Here is a 13,055-nt window from a genome sequence, read left to right on the forward strand (position 1 = left end):
AATTTTGTAAGTTATTAGAAAAACTATAATCTAGTTTAAAAGTAAATAAATGAATGGATAAAAATTTAGGCTAGGAGTGCAATAAAATAAGAACCCTATTCTTAACAATATGACCAAAGGAAGTTATGCCTAATGAATGCATGAAAAAAATTAGGATTTTCGCTCCTAAAAATGTGACTAGGGATTGTCATACCCTGTGAAGACATGAAGAAGGAACATAGGAAGATTTATTTCCTAAAATGTCAACTAGGGGATGACGCCCTATGAAGACGAAATAAGATGTCGACTAGGGGATAGTGCCCTATGACAACGAATAAGATGTCAACTAGGGAACGGCGCCCTATGAAGACGAATAAGATGTCAACTAGGGGATGGCGCCCTATGAAGACGAAATAAGATGTCGACTAGGGGATAGTGCCCTATGAAGACGAATAAGATGTCAACTAGGGAACCGCGCCCTATGAAGACGAATAAGATGTCAGCTAGGGGATGGCGCCCTATGAAAACGAAATAAGATTAGGATTTTTTTTATTTTATTTTTTTGTTAGAAAAAAAAATGCCCCAGTCTTGAATATGAGGGGTCTTATTATTATTATATTGGTACGGACTTAGAATTATAGGAGTATAGCAAAGAGCAAAAATTCAAGAAAACTTAACTTTGCTATACTAAACTTCACAAGATTGCTACGCCTCTGTTCAAGCAAAGAGAGAGAAAAAAAAGAAAAAAAAATTGTGAGTTTTTAAAATTGGTGGTTGGTTTGTGGCCTTGAATTCTTTAGAGATTTTCCTTATCTTTGCGCCAACTTGATACAGTTGATTCAACTAATTGGTTGACGAGCTTAATTCTTTGTCTTTCAAATTCTGTTGCATCTCTATTTGTCTCAGTATGATTCCGCTCTTCATTTTCAAATGTTTCACTCGTAACACTTATCTTAACTGGCTCTCTGTCCTTGTCAAAGTGGTGAACGCCCAACAATCACTGCTCAATTTCACTGGGAGCCGTGGTCGATTTTGCGCATCTTTCTTTATTTTGCATTTGATGCAAGACTTACGCCTAAAAACAGAGCGTGTAAAAAATGAAATAAGGAAAAGTCAAAAGAAGGAATAAAAGAATTATGTTTGAATAGAAGGTATTTCTACCAGTAAAGTAAGAAAGATTATTTGGAGGTGTATATTGACTTCAATAACGCATGACACACAATTTGGAGTAGATATTTGATCCTTCAAAACTGTCTAATCTCGAATTAGGCTGCACCTTTCAATCAATCAAATCGTCCTTCTCGATCTTTGTTCTGTCATGATAAACTTGTTTGACTAAAGTCATTCCTTCTAGGATTTTCTCAATTGCCCTCTCTGATTTCGATTGTCTCGTTCATCGTTGTCTTATGGCGCCCCTGAGGGTTTTCACTAATAAGTTGTTTTTTTTTTTTTTTTTTTTGGGTCGGATATCTATATATACAACACACAAGGCTTGAACTTCTCAACAATTGATCGGAAGGTCTTTGATGGACAAAGGAAAACGGATTTTTAGGATAGGTTACAACTTGAGAGCCATATAAAGGTGACAATAGGATATATATCTCATATTTTTTTTTTTGTCGGATCGAACCCCAAGATAGGGCTGCCTACGTATCTATTTAGGAATCAGGTCGAACGTAGTTCAATGCTAACGTATTTTTTTTTATATATATATATATTATTTTTTTTTTATTATTATTATTATTATTATTTTTTTCGGCTCCAAAGAGGGTAAGCAAGGAAAGGTAAATAAGGCTCGAAGGGCTGACGAGGGATTAATGACATTTAGTAGAATGATGGTCTTTCGTCATCTCAACTTGAGAATGTTAAGCTCAAGTGTGTCAAATATAATATCTTTTGACTGAATCGGCGTTGATAGCTTTTTCTGTCATTTTTCCATCCAGATCCGTAAGTTGCAAAGCCCCATTTGATAATACTTGTCTGACTATGTATGGACCTTGCCAGTTTGGAGCAAGCTTTCCTTTAGCCTCTTCTTGGTGTGGAAGGATACATTTTACCACAAGTTGACCGGCCTCGAATTTTCTATGACGTACCTTCTTATTGTAAGCTCGCGCTATCCTTTTCTGGTATAATTGACCGAAGCAGACTGCCGTCAACCTCTTTTCATCTATTAATGATAATTGTTCTAGTCTAGACTTGACCCATTCAGTATCTTCAATTTCGGCTTCACTAATGATTCGAAGCGAGGGAATTTCGACTTCTGCGGGTATTACAGCTTCGGTCCCATAGACTAGTAAATAAGGAGTTGCGCCAGTCGATGTACGGATAGTTGTGCGATATCCTAAAAGAGCAAACGGTAATTTCTCATGCCACTGTCGTCGAGATCCTTGGACCATTTTCCTAAGAATCTTTTTAATATTCTTGTTTGCTGCTTCAACGGCTCCATTTGCTTTAGGACGGTAAGGGGTAGAATGATGATGCACGATCTTGAATTGCTCACAAACTTCCTTCATTAGATGACTATTGAGATTGGTTGCGTTGTCTGTGACGATGGACTTTGGTATACCAAAACGACATATGATGTTCGAATGAACAAAATCCACTACTATTTTCTTCGTGACTGATTTGAAAGTAGCAGCTTCTACCCACTTAGTGAAATAGTCAATAGCGACCAGTATGAATCGATGCCCATTAGAAGCTTTTGGTTCTATTGGACCGATTACATCCATGCCCCAAGCAACAAATGGCCAAGGAGAAGACATAGGGTGCAGCTCTGAAGGTGGCGAGTGGATCAAATCACCAAGAATTTGACACTGATGACACTTGCGAACAAAGCGAAAGCAATCTCGCTCCATAGTTAACCAATAATATCCTGCCTGCATGATCTTCTTTGCCAAAACATAGCCATTCATATGCGAACTGCACACCCCCGAATGTACCTTATTCATGATTCTTTCAGCTTCCTGAATATTAACACATCTCAACAAGTTCAAGTCTGGGGTTCGTTTGTACAGGATCTCCCCACTTAAGAAGAAACCATTAGCAAGTCTCCTAATGGTTCTTTTTTGATCTGCTTTGGCGTGTATTGGATATTCTTTTGACTTTAGGAAGCGTTTGATATCATAGTACCAAGGTTCATTATCTGGTTCTGCATCAATTATATTGCAATAACCATGTTGATCTCGTATCTGTATCTCTAATGGGTCGAAATGCGTATTTCCTGGGTACGGGAGCATAGAAGCTAGGGTAGCCAGGGCATCAGCCAGCTCATTATGGGATCTGGGAATATGTCTAAACTGGATAGACTCAAACCTTTTGCTAAGGTCCTCCACGAACTGTTTGTATGGAATGAGCTTGATATCTCTCGTTTCCCATTCACCTTGAATTTGTCGAATGAGTAATTCGAAATCTCCCAACACCATTAGCTTGTGCACATCCAGATTTATTGCCATATTTAACCCCATGATGCAAACTTCATATTCTGCTGTGTTATTAGTACAAAAGAAACGAAGTCGTGCTGTGGCGGGATGATGATGCCCGGTTGGTGAGACAAGAACCGCCCCAATTCCTACTCTTTTGACATTAACTGCCCCATCAAAATATAATTTCCATGTATACATATCATCTTAAACTTCTTCCTCAATTGAATTTATCTCTTCATCAGGAAAGAAAGTTCGCAAAGGCTCATAGTCATTGTCAACTGGGTTCTCTGCCAAATGATCGGCCAATGCTTGCGCTTTCATAGCGGTACGAGTAACATACACAATGTCGAATTCTGTAAGTAAAATTTGCCACTTCGCCAATCTGCCTGTGGGCATAGATTTTTGAAAAATATACTTTAAAGGATCCATTCGAGATATGAGGTAGGTTGTGTAAGACGAAAGATAGTGCTTCAACTTCTGAGTAATCTAAGTTAGGGCGCAACATGTCTTTTCTAAAAGAGTATATTTCACCTCGTAACTCGTGAACTTTTTGCTCAAATAATAGATTGCTTGTTCCTTTCTGCCTGTGATATCATGCTGTCCTAAAACACAGCCAAAAGAATTGTCCATCACTGACAGATATAGAAATAAAGGCCTACCAGGTTCCGGTGGGACCAACACAGGAGGATTTGCCAAATATTCTTTAATCTTGTCGAACGATTCTTGACATTCGTCTGTCCATTGGATAGCAGCATCCTTTTTTAGCAACTTAAATATCGGTTCACATGTAGTGTTGAGCTGAGCGATGAATCTGCTTATATAATTCAGCCTTCCAAGAAAACTCATGACCTCAGTTTTATTCTTCGGAGGCGGCAATTCTCGAATAGATTTTACCTTGGCGGGGTCCAATTCAATGCCTCTGCGGCTAATTATGAAACCCAAAAGTTTCCCGGATGGAACGCCAAATGCTCACTTGGCTGGATTGAGCTTAAGATTATACTTTCGCAATCTTTCGAAGAATTTCCTCAAGTCATATACATGATCGACTCGTGTCTTGGACTTGATAATGATATCATCAACATATACTTCTACTTCCTTGTGCATCATGTCATGAAAAATAGTAGTCATAGCTCTCATGTACGTAGCTCCCGCATTCTTTAAACCAAATGGCATGACCCTATAGCAATAAGTACCCCACGGAGTGGTGAAAGCAGTCTTTTCTGCATCCGTTTCATCCATCAGGATCTGGTGATATCCGACATAACAATCCACGAAAGTTTGGATCTCATATTTAGCACAATTATCAACAAGGATATGAATATTGGGTAGCGGAAAGTTATCTTTAGGGCTTGCTTTGTTCAAATCCCTATAGTCAACACAAACTCTGATTTTGCCATCTTTCTTTGGTACGGGCACCACATTAGCCAACCATGTGGTGTACTGAGCGACCCTGATCACGGTCGCATTTAATTGCTTCATGATTTCCTCTTTGATTTTATCGCTCACGTCAGTTTTAAACTTTCTTTGCTTTTGCTGGACCGGTGAGAAATCAGGGTATGTAGGCAGTTTGTGGACCACCAAATCCGTGCTTAGACCCGGCGTATCATCATAGGACCAAGCAAAAACATCCTTATACTCGATCAAAATCTGAACAATATCATTCCTGATATTCTGATCCGCATGAATACTTATTTTTATTTCTCTAACCTCCTCTCCAGTTCCCAAATTTATTATCTCGGTGTCATTTAAATTGGGTTTGGGCTTATCCTCAAATTGATCCAATCCTTTTTTGACTTCCTTATCAGCTTCACCTTCATCGTATTCATCTACCGTTTGGTTTGCTGATTCGAGATTAGACAACTTTTTAGGGTCTAAATGTGAACTCCACGTACATGCCATGTTATTGGAGCCAGTATTCACATAACTGAAATAAAATAAAAAATAAAAAAATAAAAATTAAAAGAGGGAAGAAAAGATAAATTTACTAGAAAACTTGAATTTCATTTAGTTGAATCGGAAAGGATAAGAGGGTTAACATGAAAGCAGAGCAACTAAACTATGTGGACCACAACCCTGAGAATAGTCCAAATACAAAAGAAAGAAAAACGAAACAACAAAATAAACTACCAAGACTCCTTCCTTGTGGGGAGAGGAGTGGCTTTCCAGTTAGTGAGCTTGATGTTTGGCCCGACGAACTGCACATCTGCATGGCTAGGGCCTTCACCCATCTGAACCATGTTTACTTCATGAAATATTTCCTTGAGATCTTGACATATTTCATCCACATCCTTGTTAGAATATGGGTATTGATTTTCTTCCTTTTGAGCTTTCGTGAAAGATTGGCTGATGTGTGGAACCGGATTTTTCAATTTCCAATCCTTCTTCTTCTGCTCTCTTGCGCATTTTCTATCTGCTGCGGTAGGCTTAAAGCCTAAGCCAAAGGAGTCACGGTTACCACATGGATCCACGGGGTTTATAATTCCTTGCAGCGAAACCCCTAATCCTTTTCCTGGTTCATAACCATTTTGTAGCATTTGGATAGCCACCATGATTGAAGTAGAAGAGAGATGAGGCCCCAGAATCGGCGTGCCTTCCACGACTTGATCAACTGTCACGATTTCAAAGGCTTGATATATGGAAGATTCACAACCCCCCTTTGTTTCGATACAGGGTACAGAAGGATCTCGATGTATGGGAAGGTCATTCTCTCCATGTACAATGATTTCCTGATTATCGTGTTCAAACTTAACTACTTGATGCAGAGTAGAGGGTATGGCTCTAGCCGTATGGATCCATGGTCTTCCCAAAAGCAGGTTGTAGGAAGTATCCATGTCTATTACTTGAAAGGTGATCGTAAACTCAACTGGTCCAATAACCAAAGTAAGATCTACCTCACCAATTGTGTCTCGTTTCACACCATCAAAAGCCCGAACACACACATTATTGGACCGAATCCTATCTGGGTTGATTTTTAATTTTTGCAAAGTAGAGAGAGGACAGATATCTACTCCTGAACCTCCATCGATTATTACCCCTTTTATGTAATATCCTTCGCATTTGATAGTCAGATGCAAAGCCTTGTTGTGACCAGAACCTTCTGTGGGTAACTCATCATCAGTGAAAGTGATTCTATTTGCTTCAAATATTCTACGAACCATCCTTTCTATTTGACATACCATAGTTTCCTTCGAGACGTATGCTTTATTCAACAACTTAACCAGTGTCTGACAATGTTCTTTAGAATGTAGCAGCACGGATAATAATGATATTTGAGCCGGGGTTTTCCTCAATTGATCGACAATGGAATAGTCTTGGGTTTTCATTTTCTTCAGAAATTCCTCGGCCTCTTCATTTGTGACAGGTGTTTTCATTGGCCCTTGACTATCTTTAAATTGTTTTGGTCTCCTTAATTCTTCTGGAACATAGCATCTTTCCGATCGAGTCAAACCCCCTGTTTTGTTTGTTTCTTTCATGACCTCTTTTTCTTTGTACATCATCGTGGTTTTGTTGTAGTTCCATGGGATGGTTTTTAAGCTTGTCACTGGGAGCTGTGCTGCGTGTCTTACGACAATGGGTTCTGTTATCTTTCTCATGTTGTTGTGCTGTAGGTCGAACCCTGCGGGACCACTCGAAACATATAGTTTTGGCCCATCTTGTGTTATTCCCTTTAGCTTTGCAGGAACATACAATATCATCTTTTCTGAATCTCGGGGTCTTATAATGGAACTCGCTCCTTTCACGATCAGTGGTTCTCTTGGCATATACTTCAATGCTTCTCCCTGGTTTTCCTTCAAGGCGCCTATTTCTGGCATTGCTTGGCTTGCTGGCCTGCAGTCTCTATCGTTAAAAATCATCCCCACGATGTGTGTGTTACTGTGATTAGGAAGTGGATTGTCGGTGACATTCGGTGCTTCTTCTTTTTGTATTACGATTGCCTTACTTTCGATTAACTTTTCAATGGCTCTCTTCAGACTCCAACAGTTTTTGGTACTGTGACCTTGGACGTTGGAATGGTACTCACACCTTACATTAGGATCAAACCAACTTGCATTCGGATCCACTTTGAAAGGCAAAACAGGTTCAATCCATCCTAATTTGACCGATTTCCGCAACAGGCTCGTATATGATTCTCCAATTGGGGTGAAGTTTTCCTTTGGCCTCTGTTCTCTTATATAGTCTGCCGTAACATACGGATTACGAGGGGCTTGTAAATTCGGCTGCCGCGGACGAAAACCTTGTGGCGCAGGTGCCCACCATTGTGGACGCTGCGGAGGTCGGGCATACGCTTGAGCATTAAGAACAGCAGGTTGAGGCGTATAATAATGTTGAGGAGGGCTGGGTTGTCCCTGTTGGACATGAACGTAAGGGGAGTTCCGTCCCCTTTGGGCATTGCCCGGTCCTGACGCCATCATGGATCCTTTCTCCTTCTTCTTCCGATTTCCGAAACTACCTGATCCACTCTGAATGGCTTGTGTAGTGGCCCTGAGGGCGGTTTGGCTCATGATTTTTCCTGATTTGATGCCATTCTCCACCATTTCCTCAATTTTTATTGCTTCGGCGAAAGGTTTACCAACCGCGGCTAGTAAATGATGAAAATAATCGGACTCTTGAGTTTGGAGAAAAACGTCGATCAGTTCCTGGTCCTTCAGTGGCGGCTTGACTCTAGATGCCTGTTCTCTCCATTTTATGGCAAACTCTCGAAAACTTTCAGATGATTTTTTCTTCATATTAGCGAGAGAAGTGCAGTCAGGGATAATATCGAGATTGTACTGAAATTGTTGCACAAAATCTTGAGCCATATCATCCCAAACGTGCCAATGGGAGATGTCTTGATCGATAAACCATTCGGAGGCTATTCCCGTCAGATTTTTTCCGAAATAGGCCATAAGCAGCTCCTCTTTCCCTCCTGCTCCTCTGAGTTGATTGCAATACCTTTTTAAGTGGGCCACTGGGTCCCCATGACCACTATATTTGTCGAATTTAGGGGTCTTGAACCCTATCGGTAAATGAACATTAGGGAACATACACAGGTCTTTGAAAGAGACGCTTTTGTGTCCTCCCAATCCTTGTATGTTTCTCATACTCTGCTCCAGACTCCTCACTTTTCTAACTATCTCTTCTCGTTCTTCATTCATAATAGCCTTCTCAATCATGATATGAGACTCAGGCTGATGAGTGGACTGATATGAATTTACGGGTTTGAATGCCAATTCAGGAGGATAGACTTGATCATGATTTAGTTCGTTGATAGGCTTTTGTATCATTGATGGAGGATTTATATTAGTTGTCACGGCCAGAATAAAAAGCGGGTTGTTCGTGAATGATGGATTTGGAGGACGCATGGTGGATGTGCCAGCAGCGCTAGACACATTAGCGTATGGACCAAATCCAGGCGGATAAAGTGGATCGTCGACTTGGGCTTGAGTAGAACTGGGAAGATTCGCATCTGAAAGGCCTGGAATCGAGGAAGGCGGGGCTTGTCCATTCGCCCAGGCCTGATACATTTCCGCAATTTGTTGCTTCAATAACCTATTCTCCTCCAAAGATGCGACTCTCGTGGGACTAACTGATCTCGACCTTCTTTATTATCAGATTCTGTTCCCTCTTTCCGAGTCATCTTCCTTTTTTCTTTATACCTTGTGTTGTACGGGTGTGAGGCCAGCTTGACCACAACCAACCACCTTATTCTCTCTCTCTTTACAACAGAAACAAATATGTTAGGATTTTAGGGATATATATATATATATATATTTTTTTTTTATTCATAACTAACTCAAATGTCATGCACCTAAATAATTTCCTTCCTGAAATGGACTTAGGAAAACCTTCTTGTTTCATCCCGTCTTTGGTGAATTAATTTTTTTTTTCATTATTTAATGCCAACATCTTAAAATTATTACCTGAAACTTGAAAAAAAAAATATTTGATCGCACCCGCCGAGGGTTGCCTACGTATCATGTTTTACATGAATCAGATCATCACGTAGTTCGTGGATATGGTAAATATATATATATATATATATATAGATAGTAATAAGGAGAATAAACTTGAAACAAACGCAAAATTTTCCGTGCATTTCCAACTGTTCTTAAAACAAAGCTTTAATGAAAGGAAACTAAAATTATCTAAAACTAGAAAAGACTCAGAATACTAGAGAAATACTAAAAAAAACCTATAAAGAAACTAATTCTAAGGAAACAAGGACTTTAATAATTATCATCAAGATGTCTTCCAAAGATGTCTTGCAACTTAATCCTCCCCCAGACTTGAGTAGATCCTGGATAATGCTTTTGGCAGATATGGAGCGAGAGCACGTGTCTGACGGCCCAGATTTTCATCGCCTTGGTGAAGATACTTAGCATAAACATTAATCAAGGTTTCACTGAGCTGAAGTACTTCTCCCCTGGCCTCGATCATACTTTCATGTTAGTTTTGCACCCAATGTTGCGTAGTGCGGACGGTATGCTTTAGGTCTTCTTGTCGTTCATGAAGGTCATCGATCTGATAGTGAAGTGCCTGTCGTTCGGTCATCCACTGATTTTCCTTAGCTTCAACTTCCTTCTGAAAAGTCGTGAAGCGCCTCGTTATTTCTCTTTCCCGTTCCATGGAAGCTTTTAGCTGAGCCTGAAGCTTCGACTGTGTACTTATCAGCGAGGCCTTCTCTTTCTTAAAATCACTCGATTGTTGCTCCATAGCACCAGCGACAATATCCAAGTCTTCTTGTAGGGCATGCATGGCAACACGGTTCTCTCTCTCAATCTCCTTACGAACCGACCTAATTCTGGCCTCAAATTTCGCCTCATGGTGAACCAATTCTTCTCTAGCCCTTTCCAAATCATTATTTAAGACGTGAAGAGTAGACTGATAGTTCTCTTCTACCTCTCGTCGAGCCTGCTTAATTCTGACTTCGATCTCCGCTTCTCGATCCACTTGTTCTCTGGCCGACCTTTCTGGCATTGCTTTAGGAGGAGGCTGGTCGTGAAACCATGACAGATACCAATGGTCTACCTCGTCCTTGTCACGGTCTTCCACCATGTGATCGATACCTGAAAGTACACATCCTCCCCAGATCTTAAGTATCTCAGTCTTCCTTAGAGGGATGTCAGGGAGGAATTCGTACATGAACTCTTTCATATCCTCGACTGGCGGTATATGCTGACGTCGACCGAATTGTCGCACGACTCTTAGTGGCACGTAGGGCTAAACGCCTCGGAGACCCATTAAAATGATGAAGGGTCGGAAAGTAGACATATATATCACCTCTTTTGAGGGGAACCAATGATAATTCCACACTATCTTGTCCGCCGTCAACCCCTCTAAGTACTCCTTCCAAGCTCTTATTCCTTCGGGAAAGTTTTGGTTCTCCATCCTCTTCTCATGGCCCTTGATATAATCATTCCACTCGACTCGAAAATCCACAACAAATGGATGGTAACGAATATGCTCGAGCATCCATAGCTGCAATAGAATGTTACATCCTTCAAAATAGTCCGCTCCACTTTTGCACATCGTCAGGGCCCGATAAATGTCTGCCAAAATCATGGGCACGAGGGTGACCTTAGGATTCTTCTCAAAAGCGGTAATAAATGCAGCTAGATTGGTGCTGATTTTTCCTCCTCTCTTTGGAAATACCATGATTCCCAAAAAAGCCACTATGAATGCTTTAGAACTGTGCTTTTTCCAGGTTTGGTAGCATCCCCCGTTGTTAAGTTCTGATTTAAACAACTCGAATCCCCTTTCTTGACCATATCTTTCGTATAAAAATTCTAGACGAACCCATCCATTTTCTAGGCAGCCTCCTATGTTCTTCTTTTTTATGTGCAATAGCTCGAAAAATCTTTCGGAAGTGACATGCTTCGGTATCATAGGTTCTCCTCGATGAAGGTTCTTTCCCTTTCCAATAAACGCCCCTATTTCCTCCAGTGTGGGAGTAAGCTCAAAGTCGGAGAATCGGAATACGTTGTTTGAAGGATCCCAAAACTGTACCAAAGATTCTATCACGTCTCTTCGTGGTTCAACATTCAACAGACTCCTTAAAAATCCCAAGTGTTTATATACTTCTCCCTGTTCATAGTCAGTCATATTGTCATACCATATCCGCAATAGCTTTGGAACTTTATCCAACACCATGAAATGGGGTATTTCGTCATCCCTCGGCCTCTTGTCACTCCTTCCAACCGAGTTCATATTGCCCTATAGGATATTGATGGCAAATAAGAATTCTATTCTAAATCTCTTAAAGCAGGATAAAAATAATTTTTGAAAGAAGTTGACGAGATGACACGGAATAAGATTTCAAAATGAGCATGAGAAAATAATAACTGACAAAACAGGAAGTATCCAAGTCTTCTCAAACACTCTGGAGTAGAGACAATAATTTGATGACGTTTGAACCAGAGAGATTAAATTATTAAAATAAAATAGTGGACCAAATTATTTAAAATGTTTGACAAAAATGGGCTCTATGATATTCCTGAGAAAGATTTTAAAACCAAAGAAAACAAACATAACGAGACCATGACGTTAAAACGCCATAATCTCTAAAAAAAAGTTCTATGTAAAATCTTATATATTTTTTAAAATAAATTCTTAAAAATTTTTATTTAACCCCTTTTTCAGATCAATTAATTCACTTAAAAGCCGGTCAACATTCGATATGGCGTTTCCTATAATGTGACAAATAGCACATAAAATGTACATGATGGTCTCAAAAGGTGAAACCTGACCTAGACGGACCCGACCCCAGGGTCGAGCCCCACTAAGTCAAAAATACACATGATACAAATAGATCGCAGTCTATTAGGGATAGCCATGTTCAAGTCCAGTTATGTTAGGTTTAACTCGAGTCGGCAAGGGACAGCTTTACCGGTAGCAGGGCTTTCCGGCCTCACTGTTGGTCCCTTTCCGTCCTAAGTCATGGGTGACTACAGAATCCTTCCCAGGAGCGTTGCCGCATCTCTGGTATCTCAAGCTCGGGAGCGTATACCGCATCTCCGAATATACAGTATCTCAGAAAACTCAGATGGGTGTGCGAGAGAAGACAATTTATATTGCAATTCAAATAATATCAAAGCAATAAACATGCAGGCAAAGATCACATTTAGGCTAACAATATATAATATCAAAATTAAATAAAGCCAATTAAGTCAATATAAAAGCTGAAATTCTAGTTGTTTCCCCGGCAGAGTCGCCATCTGTCACACCCCCTGTTTTTCACCGCGTCCGACCCCCGCTAAGGAGTTGGTTTTAGAGAAAATGGGTCTTTCCAATTAAAGTGACGTTTTGAAAAGGGATTATTTTATTTACAGAGTCGCCACTTGGAATTGAGTTTGGGTGTCCCAAGTCACCTTATTGAATCCCTATTCAAAAAGAAAATGACTCTTTAATTTTTATTTTTCCGATCTGCGAACTAGAAATCCGGATAAGGAATTCTGTTGACCGAGGGGAAGGTGTTAGGCACCCCTCGAGTCCCATGGTTCTAGCATGGTTGCTTTAATGACTTACGTCCGGCTTAAATTAAACCCTTTTTTTTTTTAGGATTTATAATGTTTGTCAACCTAAAAGTTGTTTGCCTACCGCTTTTAATTTATTTCGAAATTATTTGTTATATTGACGTGCGGCTTACCGATAGCAGTACTTTTCGGCCTCACCACA

General features: G+C 40.2%; 1 protein-coding gene across 1 annotated transcript; it reads right to left on the reverse strand.

Moving 5' to 3' along the window:
* Nucleotides 1-2,072: 2,072 nt before the first annotated feature.
* LOC107869086 lies at nt 2,073-3,599 on the reverse strand (the record flags this gene model as incomplete). Its single annotated transcript, XM_047405190.1, has 2 exons — nt 3,017-3,599; nt 2,073-2,269 (listed from the first exon to the last, which is right to left on the reverse strand). Coding segments are annotated over exons 1-2 (780 nt in total), but the record flags the coding sequence as incomplete, so codon positions are not given.
* Between the last annotated feature and the right edge of the window lie 9,456 nt (nt 3,600-13,055).

The sequence above is a fragment of the Capsicum annuum genome, unplaced genomic scaffold (assembly GCF_002878395.1).
Source record: "Capsicum annuum cultivar UCD-10X-F1 unplaced genomic scaffold, UCD10Xv1.1 ctg75703, whole genome shotgun sequence".
Classification (NCBI taxonomy): domain Eukaryota; kingdom Viridiplantae; phylum Streptophyta; class Magnoliopsida; order Solanales; family Solanaceae; genus Capsicum; species Capsicum annuum.